Consider the following 24,176-nt stretch of genomic DNA (forward strand, 5'->3'; position numbering starts at 1 on the left):
ATTCCTGGCCTACCTACCTACCTCACTCCACACACACTCATCTGGATTTTGTTCTAGAAACGTACCAAGCTCATTCCTGTCTTAAATGCTTTGCTTCCCCCCCACCCTGTTTGGAACACCCCCACCCTCAGATCTCTGCCTGACTGCTTCCTCATCATTTGAAGCTTAACTTGAATGTCACCTCCTCTGAGAGGCCCTCCCTGACTACTCTCTGCCCTGCAGGGGCAAGGACAGTGGCAAAGAAGAAGACTCTCCCCGCATACCTGAACTCTAATGTGGGGAGACTCCATCACTAGCAGATCCCTCTTCCCCATCCCACATGACATTCATGCTGTGTACATGAAACCCACAAACCCCTCACACATACTGCATACAAATAACACATAACGCGTGCACACACTACATACAATATAGGGCATATGCACACTGTACTCAGAGCACGCAAAACCTGTACCCTGCTTTCGAGGCCACGGCCCACATGCACACACCTCCCGCATAAACGTGTCGTGTGCACGCACAAGAGCAACACACAGGATGGGACACTAGAACACCACTCCCACCTGCTCTCATCGACAGCCTACATGCAAGCCAGGTGCACATGTGTGCACACACAGAGGCCACCCCCTCTCCATGCAGCCACCGCCTACCCTCCCTGCAACTGGCGAGGAAGGAGCTTGCGGTGACCGGCTGCTCCTGCGGGGCTGGGGCCGGGGCTGCACCCCCACCACCTGGCACGATGCTGCGGATTATTAGTTCCTGGTAATTTAGTGCCCTTGTACAGAGTCGATTTGTGCCTTTCATTCCTAATTGATCTAGTGGCTGTTTAAATGGCAGCAGGCATCTGCTGAGAGTAGGAAGGTCCATAAGGCGCAATAATTCATAACACCGTCTGGAATTTGCCTTTCATGTCCCTCAGCTAAACCACTGCAGGGCTCTGCTTAAATTACAGCCACTGAGGCTTTCTTTGGTATTCCACTCAGGGCAAAGAGAATCTTGCATTAAACTGGGATCAGGTTAGATTAGACTATAATATGCTGCGGTATTAGTGGCTGCAAATGAAGACTTACACTGGAGTTTAACCCCTTCACCTGGTTTTCTCTTTGTCTTCATCCAGATGGGTCAGGGAAACCATTGTTTGCCCTACCAGCTTCCTCTAGGAGCCGAATGAATCTTCTAGCCACGGGGGGCGGCCCATGCACCATCCCCAGATGTTGACCCTTTATCCTCCCTAGACTGTAACCTAGGCTGCAGCCTGGGGCGGGTGGGGGGGTGTCCAGCTGTTTATGCAACAGTTCCTAAAACGAGGGTCAGGAGACGGTGTCCAGGGGCAGGCTACAGAGTGCCCAGCAGGTGTGGGGCTGAGTGTGGGTGGAACTGAGCACCTTCTGTCTTCTTGCCCAGAATTATTAGCTTCCCAGCATGGGACAGGCTGCTAGGGGTTCCCCATCCACACACAAACCCTGTGTAGGCTGGATAGTCAGTCTTCCTCTTGCTGTGTTTATAGAGTACAGGAAGGGAAAAAGCATGGTCTGTTTTCCTTTTCAGGGCTTACTGTATTCCCCATTATGCTAGCCACTAGCCAAACGTGGCTATTTACATTAAAATTAGTTATAATTCGATAAATTTAAAATTCAGTGTTGCAGGTACCACACTCATATTTCAAGTGTTTGTTGGTCTCCTATAGTTAGTGGCTACCATATTGGACGGAGGAGATCGTAGAACATTTCCATCCCTGCAGAAAGTTCTATCAGACCATGCTGACTAGAATACGCCTGTTGGTAGAGGCCTGGGAGCTCTGCCCAACACACAAACTTCCTCCTCGCCCAGCCAACAGGGCTTAATCAGAAAGAATAGAGCTGGATTGTGTGGTCCCAAGGAACTGAGGAGAGTCCATGGGCAAACGTTCTTTTGGAATCGCAGTGGAAGGGAATGAGGGTGCCAGTCCAGGGTCAACAATCTGTGCAAACCCAGGCACCCATGCTGGATGCTAAGACCTCACTGTTCATGTCCTGCAGAAAAATAAGAATGATGTGTGCTTTTATGTGCAAATAGACACACACATATCATAGACAATGGATATTTCTTGGGATCCACATACCTCTTCCAGACTCTGGACACACAGTGAAGAGTAAGGCATGATTGGCTCTTGCCCTCATCTGGCTTACAGTGTAGTGAGGAAGGCAGACAATAAAACAAAGAGCTCAGAGAGCCATCAGCATAGGTTAGGGGCGGGGGAGCGAAGGAAGCTTCCCAAACTTGGTGATATCTATGTGAGGACCCCTAAAGCCTGTCAGGCACTGAAGTAGGCACTCTGGCTTACATAATGCATCCTGGAACGACGCCCACACGCTCACACATGCTCACACTCAAACGCTGTCTTCATTTGCTGATTCATCATCTGCCACCAAATATTTAGTAAGTGCCTGCAGTGAACATGCAGGGCAAGGTCCTAAGGATACAGTGATCCTTAACACAGGGACAATCTTGGAAGAGAACAGCAATGCCGTTAATTGTTGAGTCACGGTTGTGCTAAGTGTGCACTGATAAAAATGGGCAGGGAGACGTCGTACATGTAACTGGGATGTGTGACCTAAACTGAGTCAGCCAGTAGACGAAGGACAGATAGAGACACCCACACACCGCATGTGGACGCGTATTCAAGCTCACACACACCCACCTGTGTACACTGGCGAACACACAGGTGTGCATGTCCGCTGCCCTCAGCTGGTGCCACACGGCCAGCAAGTCTGTGACTAACCACTACTGCTCATGTCCAGGACTTTTCTGGATACTTCCTACATGTCCTTCCCCGGTTGACCTTGAACCAGAAATGGGCACTTATTTCTGTGAAGGCTTATACCCCTCCTCTCTCACCCAATATCCACGCAGCTTATCCGACCTAAGAGAAGAGTTAGGCACCTAGTCAGGTGCGGGGGGCGGAATAGAGTCCTCTAAGGCCTCCAGGAACCGGAAGACTGGATCCTCCAGGCCAGGGCATGAGGGGGCTGGCATCCAGGCTGGCGTGGGGACCGGGGATGGTCTCAAGAAGTAGGACCTTGGGAGAAGAAGTGACGGGAGTGCGGGAAAGGGGCCCTGGTGGCTTCTGAGCCCAGCCAAGAGCAGGTCTCTGTATGTGCGCATGTGTGAGCTCTTGATATCCCCGCAGGCACCCTCTTTTCCCGCTCCTGACGCTGCTGTTTGAGAAATGTGAACAGGCCACCCAGGGCTCAGAGTGCATCACCTCCGCCAGCTTTGATGTGGACATCGAGAATTTTGTCCACCAGCAGGAGCAGGAGCACAAACCTTTCTTCAGCGATGACCCAGAACTGGACAATCTGGTAAAGACCCTCCAACCCCCACCCTGGCTAGGGTCTTCCCACCCTCTGATCCTTCCACAAGCCCTAGAAATGATCCTTTTGTTGATTCCATTCATTCAACAGAAAATGTGGGGGGCCCGCTCTGGGGCAGGCCCTAGGTGCACCCATTCTAGCAGTTGAGAACCATTGCTGATTCCTTAAACTAAGAGTTGCATGCTTAGGTTTTGCTGCCAGTGGCCTTTTGTTCTCTCCTCATTGCTGCGCCTGCATTCCACCACCCAGCCCCCCACCCTTGCAGTGCAGACAGGAAGGAAGGAGGGTCGTTGGAGCCAAAAGGTCTGGAGTGGCTGTTCTGAGGAGTCCTGGCTTGTTAATAAATATGTCTTGGGCTGTCCAGGGAGGAGTTGACGGCTGGTGTGCTACAGTGTGAAGAGTGAGGGTGACAGGCATAGTCAAACACATCAGTAGAGGAAAAGACCCGGAGACACAGTCATGTTGAGAAGGCTGATAGAGGTCCTGTCCAACTGAGGCATGTAGACCAGGCTCCTAAACCCATTTATCATCCAGATCATCACTACAGGGTTTTTTAAATATATATTCCTGGGCATTGTGATTCAGTACGTTTGATGGTACCTGTGATTCTACGTTTTTAAGTTTCCCAGGCAACTGCAATCATCAATAAGATTTGGTAAACCACTGCCGTAGATGACATCTCAAATTCTCTCCTGGCCCTGGGAGTTCTGCTGAGGGACTAAGAGAGAAACAGAGCAGCTGCTCTGTTCATTCATCAGATAGATATCCCGGAATGAGTCATTATTAACCACAATTCCTGATTTTTCTGTGGGTGGATTACCTAGACCATGCATGGTCAATTTGGAAACTACAAAACTCTCCTCCGTGAATTGATTATAGGGCTGGCCTCTCGTAGCCAGAGTTTAGCTAATACCTGCTCCCAAAAGGAAAACAGAACTAGAAAAGAAAAGGTGGCACCAAAAACAAGGGAAGAGAACGTCCGCACACGCGCGCCTGCCCACGCACGCGCATGCGCTTGCGCACTCAGCGCGCCTTCGGGCCCGACTCAGGGACTTCCGTGTTATTCCGCGCTGTGAGTTACCCGCGCCGCTGCTGTTTGCGGGAGCTGGACGTGCTGTTCTATGGAGTCCCCGAGAGCTGCCAGGAGAGGCCAGCGTGGCCTGGAGGTTGGTGAGGTGTGAGAGTGGGGCTAGCGGTTCGGGAGAGGCGGGCACTTGCCGAGGGGAGCACGTGCGGGCCGTCAGGCCTGTTAGCGCGGGTACCTGAGGGCCGCGGGTCCGCTCTGCTCGGCCGGCCCTCCGTCTCCCCTGGCTGGGCTGGAGCAGCCCCACTGTCCCAGGAGCCCAGCCCCCTGACCTGTTCCCTGCAGGCTGCGCCGGCCCCACCCTAGCCAGCGGGTCAGCTCGGAACCAACGCTATGAAGCAGGTCTTGGGAATTTAGGCCCGCAGCAGCCACGGGGCTAGGAGACGAGGCAGCTATGGGAGCTGGAACGGGCCTGGCAGGGCCACGAGCCACTCTTATCCCGTGACACAAAAAGAAGCTGAGGCCGAAGTCGGTAGAAAATACCTCAAATTAGGCTGAGTGATGGAAAGGAACTGAGCCCTTTTTAAGAAGCAGGAGTCCTGGGGCAAAAAACCTCACACGCCTTGCCAGGGGAAGCTCTCGCAGGCACAACTGAGAACAGCCTCCTTTTCTAGGATAACCTGGAATTTACCAAAAAGGGGCTACAGCTCTGTGCTTTCCCCTTGCTACCACTACCTGGGTCTGTCGGGTTTTGGTTCCCTCAAAGAATCCGATCTCTTGATGTCGCCCAGCAGAGCTCGGTTACGTGTCTGCCCCTTGCACACCTGACCTGGCGCTGTGGATAGAGCAGCGGCTGCCCCAGGGACCCCAGACCCCTGGTGTCCCCTGGTCTTCTATCCCAGGTGATCAGGCTGGGAACGGTCCCGTGGGCAGAACAGCCTCAGACACTGCATCCGCCCAGGTGGACCTGATTTACTTGGGTGTTAGCCACTGTCAGTGGCCGCTGACTGGTCAGGTGTTTGAATAGAGAGTTGAAGGAGCTCTTGGAGAGGGAGGACCCGAGCCTGGCTTCACGGCTTAGCCTGTGTGCGACTGTAATGATTTAATTCCTTTGAAGCTCGGTTTCCTCGTCTGTAGAGCTAATACACCTCTCTCATGTCATGGCAATTAAAAAAAAAAAATTAACAAGATGGCATGTGGAACCACATGTCCTTTAAAAACGCGTGGCATCCGGAAGGTAAATCTCAAATGCAGTATCGCTAAGGTAAGGAGATCCACCTTCCGGGCGTCTCCTACTGGCCATCAAGAAGACGGTGGGGCGGAGACCCTGCAACTTCATTTGGGGAGTCGAGCAGTGCCCTTTGCCACCCCATTTGTAGTCCTGCGTGGGGAGGGGGCGGCTGGAGAGGCCAACCACGGGAGCCGTCATTAGAACAAGAATCATGTAGCCAGCACAGCCGAGATGCACATAATTAGAAATTAGAAAAAGGTCAGATCGCGTCATTATCAGCTCAATCAGCTGCTGAGTGCCACAGCCAGTTAATTTGGCATCTGTATTTTTTACAACCCCGCACACGTAGCCCAACGGACTGTAACTCTTTATCCGGACAGATATACTGCGCAGCAGAGCAGGGACATAAAATGAGAGACCCCAAGCAAATGAGCTGAGATAATTGAGAGATTTATTTTTTATATATATGTGTGTCAGGGCGGCTTTCCTTTGCCCTTGAATATTGACTTTCACAGATGGGATTGTCAGAAGGATGTGGGGGTCCCCCAAAACTTTGTTCCTCCCCGGGCCCTCAGGTCACGCTCTGATCCTGCTTTCTCCCGAGCTCAGAGAGCCCATAGGCCCCAGGCCAGCTGTTAGGACGTACATTCTCCCCACCTCCAGCTGCCTGTCCTCCATTCCTCCAAGCAAACTGGCTTACTGAGTGATCCCTTCCCTTCCCGTGCTCCCAGCAGCGGTCTCCCAGACAAGTTCCCATGGGAACGTCTGATTGCGCTCTCCCAGAGCTACCCAAAGATCAGAGGGGGTCCCAGATCGAAGGCTTCTAAGGGAACTTCCCTCTCCTGGCTATCCAGCTGCTCACACAGCACTGATGCCCAGAGAGAAACTTAAGAGTCACAAAATGCTAAGGGAAAACACAACTGAGAGAAGACTGTCCAGCCCATGCAACTCCCCATTTTACAGATGGGGACACTGAAGTCCAGAGAAGGGAAATGAGTCATTTAGGACCAGAACCCAGGTCTGCTGGCTCCCAATACCCTGCTCCTTCCAAGGTCTCCCCACCTCTCTTCTTCCTGGGGACAGTAAAGCCCTCATTTATGAATCCACCAGCATCTCCACACCCCCACCTCCCCACCCCCCACCTCTCTCTGCCACCCACTCTCATCCCCTGCCACCCACTCTCCGACCTTCTCTACCTCCCCATTTCAGAACTATGGGGTTGGCTTCTCACCCCTGTGGTGGCTAAGCCAGCATGCCCCCACTGAGCTCCCTTGGGATACTCTCTGCCCCCCAAATCCCTACACCCAACCAGGCCCATTTCTCATCTGGCCCACTGATCCCCTGCTTGGACCCAGCAGCCTCTGACTGGCAGTTGATAAAGTTTGTAAAATTTGCAAGTTCCCCAAACCCCTTTGAAAGGTAAAAGCTTTTTGTTTTATAAAATCTGATTTACGGGCCCCCAGTGCAGTGCCGAGGTTTTATATATTATGCAAGATTTCAAACCGAGGCTGTTAAACGTAAGGTTTCAGTTTCATGCATGGAATTTTTTTATGTGTAAATTTTTTAACATTTATGGGGCACGTTTTAATGAGACTCTGGTGTGGCTCGAGGGACAGATTATGGCTGCCTGACCGCAAAACCAGCTCCAAAATGGGGCCCCCCCAGGCCCCTGGGCCCACTCTAAAAAGGCAGGGCCAGAGGCTGGAGGCTGTGAATAAGGAGGCACATGAAGGAGCCGGGCCAGAGCTCTGGGTCCACAGAGACCTCAGGCAGCCCCGATCAGAGTTGTTCACTTCAGCCTGCCGCCCAACTCTCGCCACCTACATAGGAGCAGAGAATCTTACCAACACCAAGATAGGGAATGCTAGTGAGACTAATCAAAGCTAGTTGTGATTAACATTTATGGAGCACTTACTAGGTGCTATTGTAAACACCTTACCTGTATTACCTTATTTAACCTTGTCTTCAAACCCACAAGGTATGTGTGTATTATTATCCCCACATTAAAACGAGGAGATTGAGATGCAAGGTGAACTCCGTTCAAGATCACACTGCCAGTCCCAAGGCAGGTGTGCAAGACAGATACTGTGCAGGTCTCGAACTCCAACTCCCCCACTCTTAAGCAGCCATGCTGACCTATAGCCACTGTTCTCCTAGAGCTTTCTATGTGCCTAGTCTTGGTTTTAGTCCTTTCTAGCTGCATCTCATCTAATCCTCAGTACAATGCGGAGAGAGTCACTACTATTATCCCATTTTACAGGAAAAATGGGGAAAATAAAGTACAGTGATGAAGTAAATTGTCCAGTGTTTCTCAGTCGGTGGAAGACCCAAGACTCAGCTTCCAAAAACCCATTGTTCTCCAGCACATTTCTCTATGTAATTCTCATGACAGCCCCACGAGGTAGTTCTTGTCATCCCCATTTTACAAAGGAGAAGATCAAGGAGTGAGAGTCCTACTGCCAATAAGTTACAGAGTTGGGATTTGCACCAAGTGGGTCTAACTCCCAAAGCCCACCTGCCTCTTCCCTCTGAACCACTTGCTGCTCCAAATTCTGAAGACATTGGAGGCAAAGTGCCACTTTATTGACTTAAAAGTCATTGACCTTGTCATGCATGATGGCTCACATCACCATTTTATCTCCCTGTTGTCTGGCAGTTCTCCCATCCCTGGTCTTCACCTTTCTCCCACGTCCCATTCCTTGTTCCAGGGACCCTGCACTTCCAACTGCTCAGATCCAGCTGGCCGGTTCGGGAACAATTCCTGGTTTGATTTTAGCTTTGGCTGCCCTAATGACGCACAGGAAATATCTGAGCACTTTAAGGAATGCAAGTTTAGAAACTCTCTTGTCTGTAAGTGAGGGAGAGTAATTCCAGCTTCCCAACTTGCTGAGGGAGGAGAAGGTGAAAAGAACTTGCCCCCCAACTTGCTGCATGGAATTTAGGTCACCTGAGTCCCCATGGTTGTGAGATTCAAATGAGATAATGATGAAAAAAGCATTTTGCAAATCATAGAGTGGTGTATATATATATGTGTGTGTTGTGTGTGTGTGTATGTGTGTGTTTTGGAAGGCAAGGATTTATGACTATGAAGGGCAAAAGCCACAACCCTACAGAAGGCCACTTTTTAGAAAGGAACTTGGGGTAGTGGGATGGGGGAGAGTGTTGGCATGAAGAAAAGGCATTTATCAAATAGCTACTATGTGCCCAGAACATTTGCATACATCATTTTATTCAATTTTCATACCCACTCTACAGGGTAGGTATTATCATCCTCAATTTTACAGATAGAGTTAAACCGGTCATCCAAAATCAGCAGGCAGGCAATAATAGATTTGGGACATCCCACCGTGTGACTTCATAGCCCACAAGATGCCCCAGTCCTTGTGTATTCTCCTGGGACCAGTGAGGAGCTAGTGTGCTGGGGGTGAGACTAAAATATAAGGTCATGTCTCATTTTGCTTTTTTTGAAGGGTACCTCTCAGTAGAAAAGGGCTGTTTCTTTATTTTGGAAGAGAAGGCAGAGAGAGAAGCTGGAGGTGAAGCAAGACTTAGGGGGAAAGATTGAAAACACATTCATCACGTTTGATGATGGTATTAAATTAAATGGAATTGTTATTGCTCTAGAAGATTTGAAATAACTTTTTATATGGCATTGATCACTTAGAAAAATAGTTTAATAAATCAGAGTTTTATTCTGATTTAGAAGCAAAAACCCAAAATTGCAAACACGTAGGATAGAGGATGATTTATTAAACGTAAATACAGGAGGAGAAACACCGGGAATGATTCTTTTTCTACTCGCTGAATATGGAAGAACAGTAGAAAAGCCAACAGGATATTAGAAATTATTAAAAGAGATTTAAAAAATTATATGGACTTGCTTCCCTCTGGTTTCTAAGATACTTTCACATCATTATTGCCTTTAGCCTTCATCAACTCTTAAAAGCAAGCGATGATCGTTATCCCCATTTTCCAAATGAGGAAGTTGAGACTCACAGAACTCGTGGCCCAGTAACACCCAATTTTGTAAACAATAGGCCTGGATTCAGGGTGTCTGACAACAACCCCCACAGATTTGCTGCTCTGCCCACCAGCCACCCCACTAATGGTACGGCCCATCTTTGTCTCTAATATTGAATAGGTCCTCCATATTCATTACCTCGGAATACCATTATGATTTACTCTCCCTTCTTAAATCTTTAAACCAAGCCTATTATCCCATAAAAAAGTTATCCTTCAACTTTGTTAGACCAAAGAGTAGGTCCGCTTTTGACCACTGGGTGCCAGATCTGGTGTAAGCTCCTTGTGTGTTTCATTTGAACAAAACCATTCTACGTAGATTTTACTCTCTTTGTCTTATGAGTTGGTACTTTCCAATTCTTTTTTAATAAGTACTTATCGGCTATGTTTTAGAAAATAAATGAGTAGATATGTACACCTTTCTTTGCAGTGGATGCTTGTATGTAGATTTAAAACCAAACGAGTAAATGAAATTTTGATTAAAAAAAGAATAGTCCAGTAAAGGAGAGCTCGGAGACTGAAGAAAAGAAGAAATGGAAGAAGAGAAGGGAAGGGAAAGGAAAGGAGGAAAAGGAGGGAGGAAAGGGAAAAAGAAGAAAGGTTTAAGGACTTAGGATGATTTTTGTCTGGAGAACACAAAGCCAGTTGGACAATTTTTTCAAGTCAAATGCCTTGTCCCCTGTATGGCATAGAGTGAGACTCCATATTTGTGTCGAATGGATAATATTAAATTAAGGGAGGTTGTATTGATGGAGGCATTAGGGGTTCTAGGTGCCTGCAGAAGCCTGGGTAAGTGCTTCAGACTCAGGCAGGAGAGATCTTTGTACATGTGAGAAAGAACTTCTCAGTCAGCAGGCTGAGAGAAATAGAGGTGACCTGAAGTGAAGGCTCTCACTGGGAGCGCCTCAGACAAGAGCAGCCATGTATCCTAGACAGTTTGGTCTGTCTCTCACCTAGACGCCAGCCCAGATCATCTCCCAGGGCCTCTCCCAGCCCCGTCAGTGAACTGAGGGCATAAGTCCTGATGATGTTCAGGCAAGCAGAAAATGGAAAGCACCTGATAGTCCAACCCTCTCTTTTTACCCAGGAGGAGGCAGACATCTACATTGGTGAAGTACTCTGACTCCTGTAGGCTAGGCCAGGAGTGAGAGATGAGGAACCAGAGCAGCCGAATGAGGGAACATTACCAGGCAGGACTCTGGAAATCCTAAACTTTAATGTCCCCAACGCTATTTTGTCTTCCTTGAACCTTCTACTTCCCATCATTGGGCCACTCCTCCTGCCCCCAAATCCTGTACCCTTCAGACTGTGTTTCTCCATCTACACAAATCCACAGAGCGCGTCTTGGGAGCAACATAGGCCATGTGGCTTCATATCCTAGTGTTATCACTTACCAGCCATGTGGCTCTAATCATAGAAAACTTAATATCTCTGGGCTTTATTTTCTTCAACTATAAAATATGGGCAATCATGGTGCCTCCTTGCAGAGGTGGTCGTGTGGTATAAATAGGAGAAGGCGTGTGGTAGTTTTAACACAGTGTCTGAGATATAGTAAGAATAAGACAGGTTTGGGTATTGTTATCAAGCAATCAATGAGCATTTATTAAATGCTTTTGTATGGTGCTAATTATTCTGAAAGACATAAACCAGGATATCCATGGCCAAAATCAAGTAGAAAATTGACCAAATGTTCCTTCAGTACCAAATTAGCCATTCTAAAGTCACGAGTCTCTTCTTTGCATGGGAGAGCACAGTCTCTTTTGATCTCAGCCCCATGGAGGGAGCACTCCCTTAGGATAAGTTCCTAGGATTGAGCCCTGCATGAAGACACAAAATTGTTGGTCACTGTCTTTGAGTGACACTTAGTCTAATTCAGTACTCCAAGAGCCCTTAGTTAGGCACTATTCCTGCCCATTACGCAATCTAAAAGCTAACCCAGGGACTACTCAGTCGTTCCCCACTAGAAATGTCTATGAAGCTCAGAGAGGAGCATGGCACCAGTGTCCAGTCATGTGGTTCTGCTCACACCTGACCGTCAAAATTCTCTGGGAGAGATTCCCTGCCTTGATTCCTAAGCATCAAGATGCTAGTCAACAGCTGGGAGGGTAGGATTAAACAGAGACTCCCTAGATACTGCTTAAGTCAACACCAGTGGGTCTCCAATGGCAACAGGCCCCATCCTTTTTTTCCATTTTTCATTTCGATGTAATTACAGATTCACATGCAGTTCTAGGAACTAATACAAAGAAGTTCTGATTCCCTTCTTGCATAACTGCGTACAGTTTCACAACCAGGAAATTGACAGTGATACAATCCACCGATCTGATTCAGATGACACCTTTTTACATGCACTCCTGTGCATGTTTAGCCTTGTGCCTTTGTATCACAGATACAGATTCATGTAAACTCTGACAGTCAAGAGAGAGAACACTTCCTCCCTCCCTCTGCCAGTTCCTCCCTCCCTCCCCCACTGCACCCTCGGGCCACCACCAATCTGTTCTTCATCTCCATAATGTTGTCATTTCAAGAATGTCGGATAAATGGCATCATACAGTAGGTAACCTTTTGAGACTGGCTTTTTTTTTTTTTTCCTCACCATAATTATTCCTTTGAAATCCATCCAAGTTGCTGAGTGTATCAATAGTTTGTTCCTTTTTGTTGCTAACTAGTAGTCCATGACATGGACGTACCACAGTGTCTTCATCCATTCACCTGTTGAAGATTATTTTGGTTGTTTCCAGTTTGGGGCTGTTAGAACAGGCTGCTTTGAACATTCACAAACTGTTTTTGTGTGAACATATATTTTATTTCCCTGGGATAACTACAGGGTGTAGGATAAGCATACATGTAGTTTTGTTTCAAAAACACCTGTTACACTGTTTTCCAGAGTGGCTGAACCATTTTTCACATCCCCCAGTAATGTATGAGTGATCCAGTGTCCGGTTCTTGGCCATGGTGTTATCTCTATTTTTTATTTTAACCATTCTGATAGGTGTGTAAGTGATATCTCTTTGTGGTTTTAATTTGCATTTCCCTGATGGCTAATGACAATGAACATCTTCTCACGTGCTTACTTGCCATCTGTGTTTCTTCGGTGAAATGTCTGATGTTGTCTTTTTCCCCTGTTCTAACTGGGTTGCTTGCTCTTTTACTGTTTAGTTCTGAGAGCTCTTTATATATTCTTGAAAGAAGTCCTTTGTCAGATATATGGTTTGCAAGTATTTTCTTCCAATCTATAGTTTGCCTTCTCATCTTCTTCGCAAGATCTTCTGAAGAGCAAACTTTTTAAATATTGATGAGTTCTAATTTATCAGTTTTTCCTTTTCTGGATCAAGTTTGTGAGGTCAAGTCTAAGACCTCTTTACCCACTCTTAGGAACTCATGATTTTCTCCTGCATTTTTATTTTAAAAGGTTTATCGTTTTATCTTACATTTAGGTCTTTGTCCAATTGAGTTAATTTTTATATAAAATGTGAGACTTAAATCAAGGTTTTTGTTTTGTTTTGTTTTGTTTTGTTTACTTGTGAATGTCCACTTGGTCTAGAATCATTTGAACCACGCTTTTTTGAAAGGCAATTTGGCAGTATTTATCATGAGCCAAAAGAATGCCCATACTTTTTTTCCTGTTGCTTCTGGGAATTCACTCTGAGGAAATAAGGCAGACACATGAATCAAAGTGGGAAGCTTGGAAAACAGCCACTATAACATTTTTTATAAAATTGAAAAATTGGAAGTAGCCTAAATGCCCAGTAATGAAGGATTGGTTAAGGAGGACACACGTGAAATAATAAGCAACAATTAAAAATATGTTTACTCAATAACTTTTACTCATTCAGCAAATATTTATTCAGTGTCCAGAGTGTTGGTGCCAATGATAACATAGCGAGAAAATCAGACACCCTCTCTCCCTTCTAGAAGCTCGAAGGCCAGAAGTGACAATAGAGAACACCGTGCTGCTGTGTAGAAAAATACAATTGATAAACTAAGGGGAAAACAGGAAACAAAGTTGTAAGCACAAGGTGACTAAAGCAATGTTAAAATAGATGCCAGTGGAAAAGACCAAAAAAAGAAAATCATCGTTCTTTTAGGGTGATGGGTCAAGGACAGTTATTTTCCTCCTTGACTTTCCAAACTTCCTGTCGCACTTTTCTTGTTCTAATAATAACAATGATAAAGAGAAAAGCCCAAACTGAGAACTCGCCTGTTGCCATGAAGGGTGAGGAGTGTCCGTCTGAAGAGAGACAGTCACGCGTACCACAATCCAAAGGGCACAGAAAAGGCCGCTGCAGACAGCTCAGTGTTCAGAGCCCAGCTAAGTCATGCGGGATGATCCCGTCAGTCAGCAAGTAGCAATGGGGCCTCTGCAAGGTGACCTGTGTCACATGAGGCCCTCAGAATACATGCTTAAGAATAGACAGTCCCTGACTTCTAGAGGCTCCCACAAGAGCTCTGATCCCCATCTTCCTCATGCCTGCTCAGGGTTCCACACTTTGCAGCTTCTACATTCCCTCCTACAATCCTTTCCACAAACATAGATGGTTATTACGGGGGACTTAATTATACCCACTTCTCCAACAACAAGGTGCAGAGCAACTGCCCAGGCTCCCCTAGGTGATGACTGGCAGGGTTGGGGCTAGAGACCTGGGCTTTTAGCTCTACGGTTCTCTGAGTACCCTTTACTCAAGAGCGGTTTTGTTAACAGTGGGCTCAAAGCATGCAAACCATCAGCAGGCCACCGTAACTAGAACTGAAATCCAGTGGATGAGAAACTTTATACCCAGAGCAGGGCATGGGCTTCTCCCCGCTGGTGGCCTTGGGGCTCAGGAGGTCAAGGCAGCAGGAGGAATATGATCTGAACACCAGGCTCAGCTCTCCCTCCTCTCCCCAGATGGTGAAGGCAATCCAGGTCCTGAGAATTCACCTGCTGGAATTGGAGAAAGTCAATGAACTCTGCAAGGACTTTTGTAACCGGTACATCACCTGCCTCAAAACCAAGATGCACAGTGACAACCTGCTCAGGAATGACCTCGGGGGACCCTACTCCCCCAACCAGCCCTCCATAAACCTTCACTCACAGGTAACACACTGCGCTGGGTCCTATGTCCTAAACTAGGCTCCTAAGCTGGGTGTAGGAATGTCTGAATGTTCTCTGGTGGCCTAGTAGTGTAGCTTAGACTCACTGGACCCTTTCAGCATGGAGGCCCTGCTGTGATCCACTCCTGCTCATCGAACAGCCCACAGAACTCACCATACTGGGACATGGGTATTCCTTAGAAAATGACCAAAGTGATTCCTGGCTTCCTGGCCCAAGGTAGCCTAAGAAATGCACCTAAGTGTTGAGATGAGGCTGGGCCAGAGCCGGGAATGGACCCCCACCTCTTAGCCCCGCACACGTCTCAAGAGGGCTTGCTGACCTCTCCTTGTTCTTCATAAGGAGGGTTTTGTCCTTCCCTGAATCCTGCCCATCTCTTAGATGAAGACAGCTTCCCATGCGACTGCTTCTGCTTCTGCCAGCTCATTTTCCAGTTGCTCACCCTATCCTGGCTCATCTATCTTCCCAAGGTTCAGGGCCACTGGGAATGTCACCTCCCGCCACCCCTCTCCCAAGAGTCACCTTCATCCCAGGAACTGGGGAACCTAGAAATGGCAACTTTGTGTTTTGGGGGAGAATGAGCTCTTCTCTCTGGGGCGGAATATATTCCCCAGACCTACGGAGCTAAAAAAAAAAAAGCTGCCTGGTGATACCTTTCCACCAAACTCACCGACATCTACGTAAGCCATAGCTCACTGCTTTCTTCTCCTGCTGAGTTCCCGAGTCTGGGACAGACACATGGAGGGCCCTAGGAGGTTTATTGTACCCTCTTCTCCTGAGACAAATCAGGTGTGGGGAAAAGGATAAACTTTCTAAAGATAATGAGCACTCGAAAAAGTGTCTAAGAAAGGTGGTGCCATTTTTATCTCTAAGCTTTAGGGACCAGCACACTTTATCCATCCCTCCAGCTTGTAGAGTCAAGAGAAGGGTCGGGGGCCTTCTAGAAGGTCAGCCCTGCTTGCACAAATTCAGAAGGATCTCTGTGGGACTCTACAGTGAGTACTGTATGGGACATGAGGCAAGAAGTTTATTTCCTCTTCCCGTTGCTTGAAATCACCAAATCACTTTATTACAGATCTAAAACCAGCCGCCCAGGCTTCTGCTAGCTAATATTCTCTTGAAATAGACTCATTCCTTCAGAGTCTTATTGTACTTTCCCTTATGATCAAAATTAGCAAGAAACTTGCATAAAAGAGGACAATAATTGCTCAACGAGCATCTCGTTTGTAATTTATTAGTTTCTATTATTGTGGGTTACCATGGCGACGCTGCGCAGCCCCGGTGACGGGAGAGATGCAAGATAGGAGCTGAGGAGGCTGTGAGGCCTCAGCAAATGGAGATGCACATTTTTATCAGTAATTTTCATGAAAATAATAAGTGAGGAGTTAATGAGATGGAAAGCCATCCTGTGGCTATTGTGAATTTTTTTTAAGTGTTGATCTAATTAGAATGCATCGGTCAGGAAAAGTAATGAGGATTTAGTGCCTCACAGAGATGTGAGGATCATATCAGAAAATTAGCACAAGTCTTTGGAAATAATCAGGTCCTTGGAGAGGCTCTGGATTTCCCCTCCTGGGCTCTCCAAGTCTACCTCATGCACTGACATTGGGGGTGTACTAGGGTAGTGGGGGAGGAGAGGAGGGCCAGAGGGCTTAGCAGCCACAGCAGGCCCCCTCCAGGTCGGGGTCCTGGGGCTGACAAGTCAGTCTGCAGCAGGCAGGGCCACTGGGAACCCAGGGTTGGCAGAGAAGGGTAACACAGGCTCTGGGTGAGCCAGGGCGCACAGACGCTGCCTGCGAAAGTCAGTCCTCCTGGGAGATCCCAGCCTTCGGGGCCTCTGAGCTTTGAGGAAAGAGGAGAGAACTTTGATTCCCGTCATCGTAAATATCAGATCTCTGCCTAATAGCGAAGCCGGCCCTGGGGTGGCCACCACAGAAAGCCTTCTGATCTGCTTAGAAAGAGGAACTCAGACAATCGGGCAAAAACAAAGACAGCTCGAAAAAGAAGACAAGGCGTTTGGCAAGGTGTTCCTGTTTGGAACTTCTCAGACTTGTCCCTTCATTGCCTCTGCCTGCTTAGCTGGGACTTCAGGGGCTAAATGAGGTAATCACACACAGGCTGCTGCCGTAGATCCTAGCTCGGTCACCTGTCCTCTGTGGCTAGCCCTCAGCACTCCACACACACACATGCCCACGCACCACACACACAAACACGCCTACACATGGCTCTTCAGGTTCTGCTGCTGCATTTATGGTCCTAAGGCCCTGTTCATGTCTTTGTCCTGCTCAAAAGCTCTGATTGTCCTCAGAGTTTTCTCATCCTTTGGCCGGATAGTGAAGGCTCCCCCAGGGCTGCATTTTCCCAGGCCTGTCTACTCTGACAACCCTTCCGCGGCTCTGCACCACCAAACCCAGCCTCTTCCCCAGGGCAGCAACAAGGCTGCTCTCCCCAGGAGACCTCTCTGATGCCCCATCCAGAAAGGCCTTTTCTTTCTCCCAACTAAGTGCTGGAGCCCTGGGGACAACTTATATATAAATATCACATTCGACTTTATCTCAGTGTCGCTGGTATAAGGGTCATTCTCCTCTCCTAGATAACAGACGTGTTTTGAGTACAGACAGTATTTTATATACAATTAAAACCCACGCCTGGTGGCAGCTAACCCAAGGTCTGATGCATGGACGGCTAATAAATATCTGTGGGGAGAAGTAAGACAAGGAGACACATGGCAACAGATCAAGAGGGGCCAGAGGAAGCCAAAAGAGGGAAAGAGAAATCAGAAGAAAGACAAAGGGAAAGAAAGACAACTCTGGAGGGTCACCTTCAAGAGGGAGGCGGAGGAAGGATGAAGATCCAGAGGAGAAGGGCAGCAGAGGGAAGGGAAGTGAGGCTGAGAAGGCCAGAGGCAGAAAAGAGAGAGAAAAGGAACAACAGCAGCAGAGGGGTGGGGGATGAAGGGACAGGCTAGGGGGTGCGGGGTCAGTGCGAAGCCAGGCGTGTGGAGGAGGGACGGTGTGTAAGATGCGCCACGTGCTGTCCACGTGCTGTCCACAGGGCAGGCTGCTGTCACTGTCCCTGAGCTGGGGGCTGCGGTGCTAGCTGGGCCTTCCCCAGGAAGGAGAGGCCTCGGCTGCCAAGAGACTTTCTGTGCAGGAGGCCGGCCTGGGAGCCAGTATGGGAGAGAAGAGAGGAGTGTCTGGGGCGTGTGTGTGTGTGTGTGTGTGTGTGTGTGTGTGTGTATGTATGCGACAAGCACACGCACACACACAAACGATGGTTCACATTCGTCATGGTTCAACCTTAATCCTCCCAGCCTGAAATAGCCACACTGAGCACCAGCCTGGCCCAGGGAGGGGTGTCTCCCCTCTGGAGCATGAGCCTCAGTATCAACATTCCAGCCGCCTGCCAGCTTTGTTGCAAACCGCTGGTTCATGGTTTTCCCTGTGTGCTAATCATTTGGCCTTGTGTTGCAAAGTGGGGGGAGATTTTTTTATTCAGATTTACCCCCCCCATGCCATACCATGTCCCCATTCAGCTCTATGGCAGCTGGTCACCTTCTTTGCTTGGCCTTCCTTTTTGGAATGTGAGCTTTCTCTTTGGTGGGAGACAGGTAGGGAGTAGGGGAGACGGCTTCCACCAAGCCCACAAGCTGAACTAGAATTCCCAAGAAATTGGGCCACAGCTCGTTTTTTCCATGCCTCCAGGAAGCCATCCTGTTCCACCTGCCCCTGAAGACATCCCAGCTTCCTCACACCTCTGAGCCCAGGTTTCTTGCTGGGGCAGCCTCCTCAGTAAGAAGGCTCATCCCAGACTCCCAATTCCGTTGGACAGGCTTCTCCCAGCTTCCCTAGAAGGCATAAACCAAACCATCCCACTGGAGAGAACTTAATTCCCACCTTGCTCTGAATCGGACTGAGCTGAAATCCTCAGTCACCAAGCATTTGGGGGGCACTGCACCATGCTAGATCCTATGAGAGCATGAATGAATTATCCAGAAGGAGCTCCCAGTCTCAGTGCAAGGGAGCTGTGAGTCACACCTGTGGACCTAGGTAAGTTATGTGAGCCACAGAAGGCTACAGAATGAGGGGACATTGAGGAAGGCAGAAAGGAGTAGCCAGAGATAGGGAGAGGAGCCACAGAAGGGGTCTGGATCAAACAAACCACATGTGTGGCTTCAGGTTACCCGAGTCACTGTTTAGCCTCCTTCCCTCTGCCCCCAGAGAAGGCCTGGCCCCCGCCTGCCCACTCTCATGGCCACAGCCTGTTCCTGCCTGGAGACAGAATGAGCAAACTTCAGCATGGATTAGGTAGGCCAGCAGGAAGATTTTGCCCATTGTGATTGGGGAAGTTGCAGATTCTGTGGCCTTGGAAGGACTTCTTCGAGAAAGGGGATGAGGAGGAGGAGTGGTAGGCTATCTGGGAGCTCCGAAAGTGAGTGTTCCCAGTGTAGAGAGACGTCTAGGAGAAGGTAAGGAACAGAGACAGCCTTTCAGAATCCCTGGAGCGAAGAAGCTGCTAGAGGACAAGCGGTCATTCATTTCTGCCCCGTGCATCAGTACAAGCAAAACTGAGCCTGCTGAGTTTCAAGGACCTCAAAGGGGGTGTGACATGATCTCTGACCTCCAAACCCAACAATGGCTGTGCTGCAAGGCTGAAAATGATGGCCAGTCACCAAAGATGTGAGACATAATGGGGAATGTAGGTGATGGGGCAAGTGTTGGAAACATGTTGGAGGCAAACTAATTGAGTAGCCACATCTTGTGCTGCCCCAGGAAGAACTGGGGAGAAGGTCAACATTTCCTGAACCTTCCCTAGACTGTATGTACTGGGTGCTTTACGTATATTACCTTATTTACTCCTCACAGCAAGGCTGCGAGGGCACATTATTTTCTCCCCCAGGAAAGAGAAGCTCAGAGAAGTTCAGACACTGGCTCAAGTAAACAGCAGAGACTGAGATAGGTTATGCTGGAGTCTGTGTTCTATTTATTATATTACTTATTAATATTATATATAATATTATATTATTATTATACAGTCCTTTGACTTTTTGCGGGGGACACATAGGAAGAACCAGGGGTCCTGGGCCCTGGGTGTGGAGGGGTAACCCCACTTAGCTGTAGAGCAGCAATTTGGAAACTAGAAAGGAAGAAACCAATTGCTGGGAAGCAAGACTTTATATTTGCTAATAGGGGAAAGAAAGGCACAGAGTGAACCCAGCTCTGAGATGTGGGCCTTGGCCGAGCAGGTAGAACTTTACATTTCTGCCAACTCTAAAAAAATAGGGAGGGGACTAGTGAGTACACCCTTGCCTAGAGCAGGTGGACTTGCCTACCGACCTACAGGGAGTTTGCATTTTCAAGATTAGCAGGTCAGGGAGGTGGGAGGCAGTCACCTCAGTCAAGCCCCCGGAAGTTCTGCCCAGTGGCCAAGCATCCTGAGGATTTGACTAGGGAGTTTTAAGGCTGGTGGGAGGAGGGGGAAGTGATCTACCCTGCAGGATCACCACTGAGGTGGGAAGGAGGCACCCCTATACCACAGCAACAGGAAGAAGAGTTCCAGGAGCTGCCCTGCCTCCCTCCCGCCATAGCCACCAATGCTGTCCTTTCCACCACTTCCCAGCCCCCAGCCCTCCAGTTCGGGGCGCCAGGAGACCATGAGGACCGCCCTTCCTGCCAGGCCAGTGAAACCTGAGCAGTTCTCTCCTTCCGAGAAGCAATGTTCCTTAAGAGCAGCAGCTGCCACTTGTCCCCACAAGCCAGAAGCGCCTTTCCCTTGAGACTAAAGCCCCCAGCAGGAGAGAAACAGCCACTGGATTAGGTGGCTTGTTGACATGTGATTGGCTTTCCTGAGTTTGGGAGCCCAGCCCTTCCCAGCCAAAGACAGGACTCTGGCCCTGCCAGAATGGAAGGACACTGCCAGGAACAGTGTGTCTGGGGACAGGGGCAACCTCTTCTCCCCACTAAGACACATACATACACACACCATCCCGGGCCAAAGCCCAGTCGGGCCCTGCGCTTATTGAGCATCTGTTGTACACCCAACACTGTGGTGGGCAGCTTGGGGGAATTCAAAGAAAGAAGCCTCTTTACCTCAGAAGAGCTGCAACCAAAGCTGAGGAAAGAAGACACGCGCGTAGGACAGAGAACCGTCACGTTTTACGTGCAGTATATCAGACCAACAGGGAACACTGAAGAAGTCAAGAGCATGGGCCACGGGCATGCCCAGAGTGAGTCCAGACAAGCTTTCCAGCAGAAGTGAGGCACCCCAGACCAGTCCCCGCCCCCCAGCCCAGGCCAGTTAGCCCACAGACCTGTCCGCCTTGGAGGCTTGGAGAGGTTTGGGGGAGTGCAGTCTGAGCTTGTGGATCAGCAGAGACCCCTGGTGGCCTAGGGGTGGATGGCAGACAGTGGGTCCCCATGGGTAGTGCTGTCCCCTCCCAGTTCCCACCCCTCCACACCTGCTCACCCCCAACAAACAATGGATTCTAGGGAACAGCACTGGTTTTTCTAAATCCTCAGTCAGGATGACCTTTTCGGCGTCATCTAGTTCATGTCCTCTGTTCCACAGGCCTCCTAGTAAGATGAACATTCCAGCTATTTCAAAATTACTTAAAGGAAAATGTTTCTGTCTTTGCCTTCCTTTCTTCCTCCCATCAGTTTATTCTGGGAATTTCTTCCTTTGGTGGGAATTTTGTTTCCCCGGCCACAGAAGCCCTTTCCCTATTGACAGTGAAGAGTGGTGGTTCCAGGGACTGGGATGGCTCCCCCTGGACCAACACCAGACTATAAGATCAGAGTTCACAGCCACAGTCTGTTCCTCTGCACCACACACACCCCACCCCAACACCCTGTGCTTCCAAAAGCAATCCCAGAACCTTTCACTTTTTCTTAGGAAGGCCTTCCTTTTGAACAAATCATCTTTTTTGTTGTTGTTCCAAAATGAGATTAGGAGTAAAACTTACCCAGTGACTACGTGACTGATGGCCTGAGGGAGTGAAGGCTTTGCAGCTGGTCCACGGGTAGGGTTAAGGAGGCACGAGCTCTGGGCTGTTCTAAAGCTGCTCCCCTACCTTGCTTGGCCCACTTCTGAGAGGCTCTCTGCCTCTCTGTGTCTCAGGGAAACAGCGCACGAGGATCAGCAGTGGCACAGCTTCCGGGGAGGCCTGTGGAGCCTAGGTCGTGGGTTTTCATCCAAGTCCTGGGTCACCTGGTCCAGACCTGGAGACATCATTCCCAGAAAACTCCAAGGAAGTTTTCAGCTTTAGGGCCTTGTCCTGCTTTGGAAAGCAAATCTTACTTCTAGAAAGGAGGAGCTCACACACACCCCAGTTTGGTGGCTCCACCAGAAAGCCAGGCTTCCAGCACTTTGCAGAGGCTCGAGGACACTACGGCCATGTTCTTGGTGGGATGAGGCAGAGTTCTTGAGCTAGATAACCAGCTCAGAGCCCCTGGTTCCTGGACAATTTGGGCAGGGATATGAGACTCTGGATGCTGAAGAATGTCCCTAAAACTGTATAACACGTGCTTCTCACGTCTTTATGGGCGCTAAGGAGACTAGAAGGAAACAGCCCTATTTGGGTCCAGACAGAGCATCATCCACCTGCTTGGGAGTCTGATGAGCCCCAAGAGGAAGCTGCCAAGAAGATAACAATAATGTGTGCTTAGCCAACATTTTCTTTCTAAGGGGCTTCCGTTGCTGCCACAGTATGGAAGACCTAGACTCTTCCCAGAGATTCAGAGCCCCGTCATCTCCACAGAGGCAAAGGCTCCAGAGAGCCAGACCCAGGGCTCCCCCTGGAATGGCTACAGTCAGGTCACAGAGCTCGTCCAAGGCAGAGGCGCAGCTCCCACTTCTGGGGCTTGGCCAGGGCCCAGGAATGTCTTGGGCAAGGAGGCAGGAATGAAGGGGGCACAAAGCGAGGACTGACCCCCACGGCTCAGTACGCAGCCCCGGCTCAAGACTCCACTGCTGCGAAGTGAAGAACCCAAGCAGCTCTGGGACCTTCTAGAACAGGTTTGAAATCCTGGCTGTGCCAAGCTCAGCTCCCTCGCTGAGTGGCTTTAGCCAAAGGAAGTGGAAAGTGACTTATTGGGTGCTGACGTGTGCCAGGCACCCTGCTTAGGTCGAGCCTGGGTATCTGACTCCAAAGCACATCTCTCCAATCGAGCATCAGTGCTGTACTCAGAGCCAAAGAACCTGGGTTTGAGGCACATCTGTGTGACTCTAGGAAGCCACTTCAGTTCTCAGGGCCTCAGTTGCTCTGCAGGCAAATAGAATCATCTTTCCCAATAATGTGGGAGTATTTCATTAAAATGAAATAGCGTGATAAAAGAATGTGAATATTCAACATGTGTAATACATAGGTAGTTTCAGAACCGTTGATCTTTGGGACCAGCCGAGGGCGGTTTTTACAAATACAGATTGCAGAGGGTCTGGTTCCATGACCCTGAAACTCTTTGTCTTTGAAAACACGACAGGGCTCAGGCCGGTCTGTGAAATAGGTCATATTTACAAATGTAGGGGTTGGATATTATTTCCCCAGACCTTGGAGAGGCCCAGATTTTTCTTCCTCTTTTTTCCCCAGCTAAGATGGAGCCAGCCCTGGCCCTTCCTGTGGTCTCTGCCCATGAACGTCTCTTCTCCATTCCTTTGCTGATAGAACTTGGCTGCCTCTCGGCATGTCCCAACCAACGACCCCCAAGTGGAAGGAGACAGTAGAAAAGGGAAGAATCTGATCTAATGCATAAATTGCCTTTAGCTACCCAAACCCAGAACCTGGCATGTAAGGTCTGTAAGACCACAGGGCAGGGAACCAGCCAGAGTCTGAATAAGTAGATGAAGTATCCAGGGGATAGCTCACCCTTCTGCCTCTGGCTAGCAAAAATGTGTGTTAGTTGAATCCCAAGGCACACATCTTGTATTTATTTTACTGATTTCCCTTGTGTTTTCCTAACCTTGCTGGATACCTTTTTTCGGGGGAAAAAAGTCTGGGGCAACTTTTTATGTTGGAAATTCCCAAATGCCTCTCCCCGATGAGGAGCACCATGGGATGAAGTTTCCAGACGAGAGAGAGAATTGAAAAGTCATTTCCATTAGTTTTAGGGTGAAAGGCACAGAGGGACAACACCCTCTTCTGTTACATTTACCCTCTAGCTTTGCTTCAGCTTCAAATAACATCAGCATTGGTTTACATCCTGTGAGAATGGTTGGCAAGGGTATTGGGATGAGGGCAGAATCAACCTTAGATGGAGACAGAGCTGAAAACAGGCTTTGAGGGCTCCTGGATGTCAGCGCTGAACCAGACACATTTTATAAATGAGACTGATGCTCCCAGAAGGGCTGGGATTTGCTGATTCCCAAATCCATGGTCTTTGCTCTCATGCCCATGCTGCCTCTGTACTTCTGGGGTTTGAGTGTTTCACCTGTTCACCTTGCCTCCAGTAACTATGTACTGAGCCC

At 48.9% G+C, this 24,176-nt stretch overlaps 1 protein-coding gene across 5 annotated transcripts in view; it reads left to right on the forward strand.

Moving 5' to 3' along the window:
* The window catches only part of PKNOX2 (PBX/knotted 1 homeobox 2), a 254,340-nt gene that overhangs the window by 206,888 nt on the left and 23,276 nt on the right, over positions 1 to 24,176 (forward strand). For all 5 annotated transcript variants that reach the window (XM_032868837.1, XM_032868842.1, XM_032868838.1 and 2 more), the window contains 2 exons: positions 3,167 to 3,338; positions 14,514 to 14,702. In XM_032868837.1, the coding sequence (XP_032724728.1) occupies positions 3,167 to 3,338; positions 14,514 to 14,702 (361 nt within the window). The remainder of the gene's footprint in view (positions 1 to 3,166; positions 3,339 to 14,513; positions 14,703 to 24,176) is intronic.

The sequence above is a fragment of the Lontra canadensis genome, unplaced genomic scaffold, assembly GCF_010015895.1.
Source record: "Lontra canadensis isolate GAN:19392208 unplaced genomic scaffold, GSC_riverotter_1.0 scaffold36, whole genome shotgun sequence".
NCBI lineage: Eukaryota > Metazoa > Chordata > Mammalia > Carnivora > Mustelidae > Lontra > Lontra canadensis.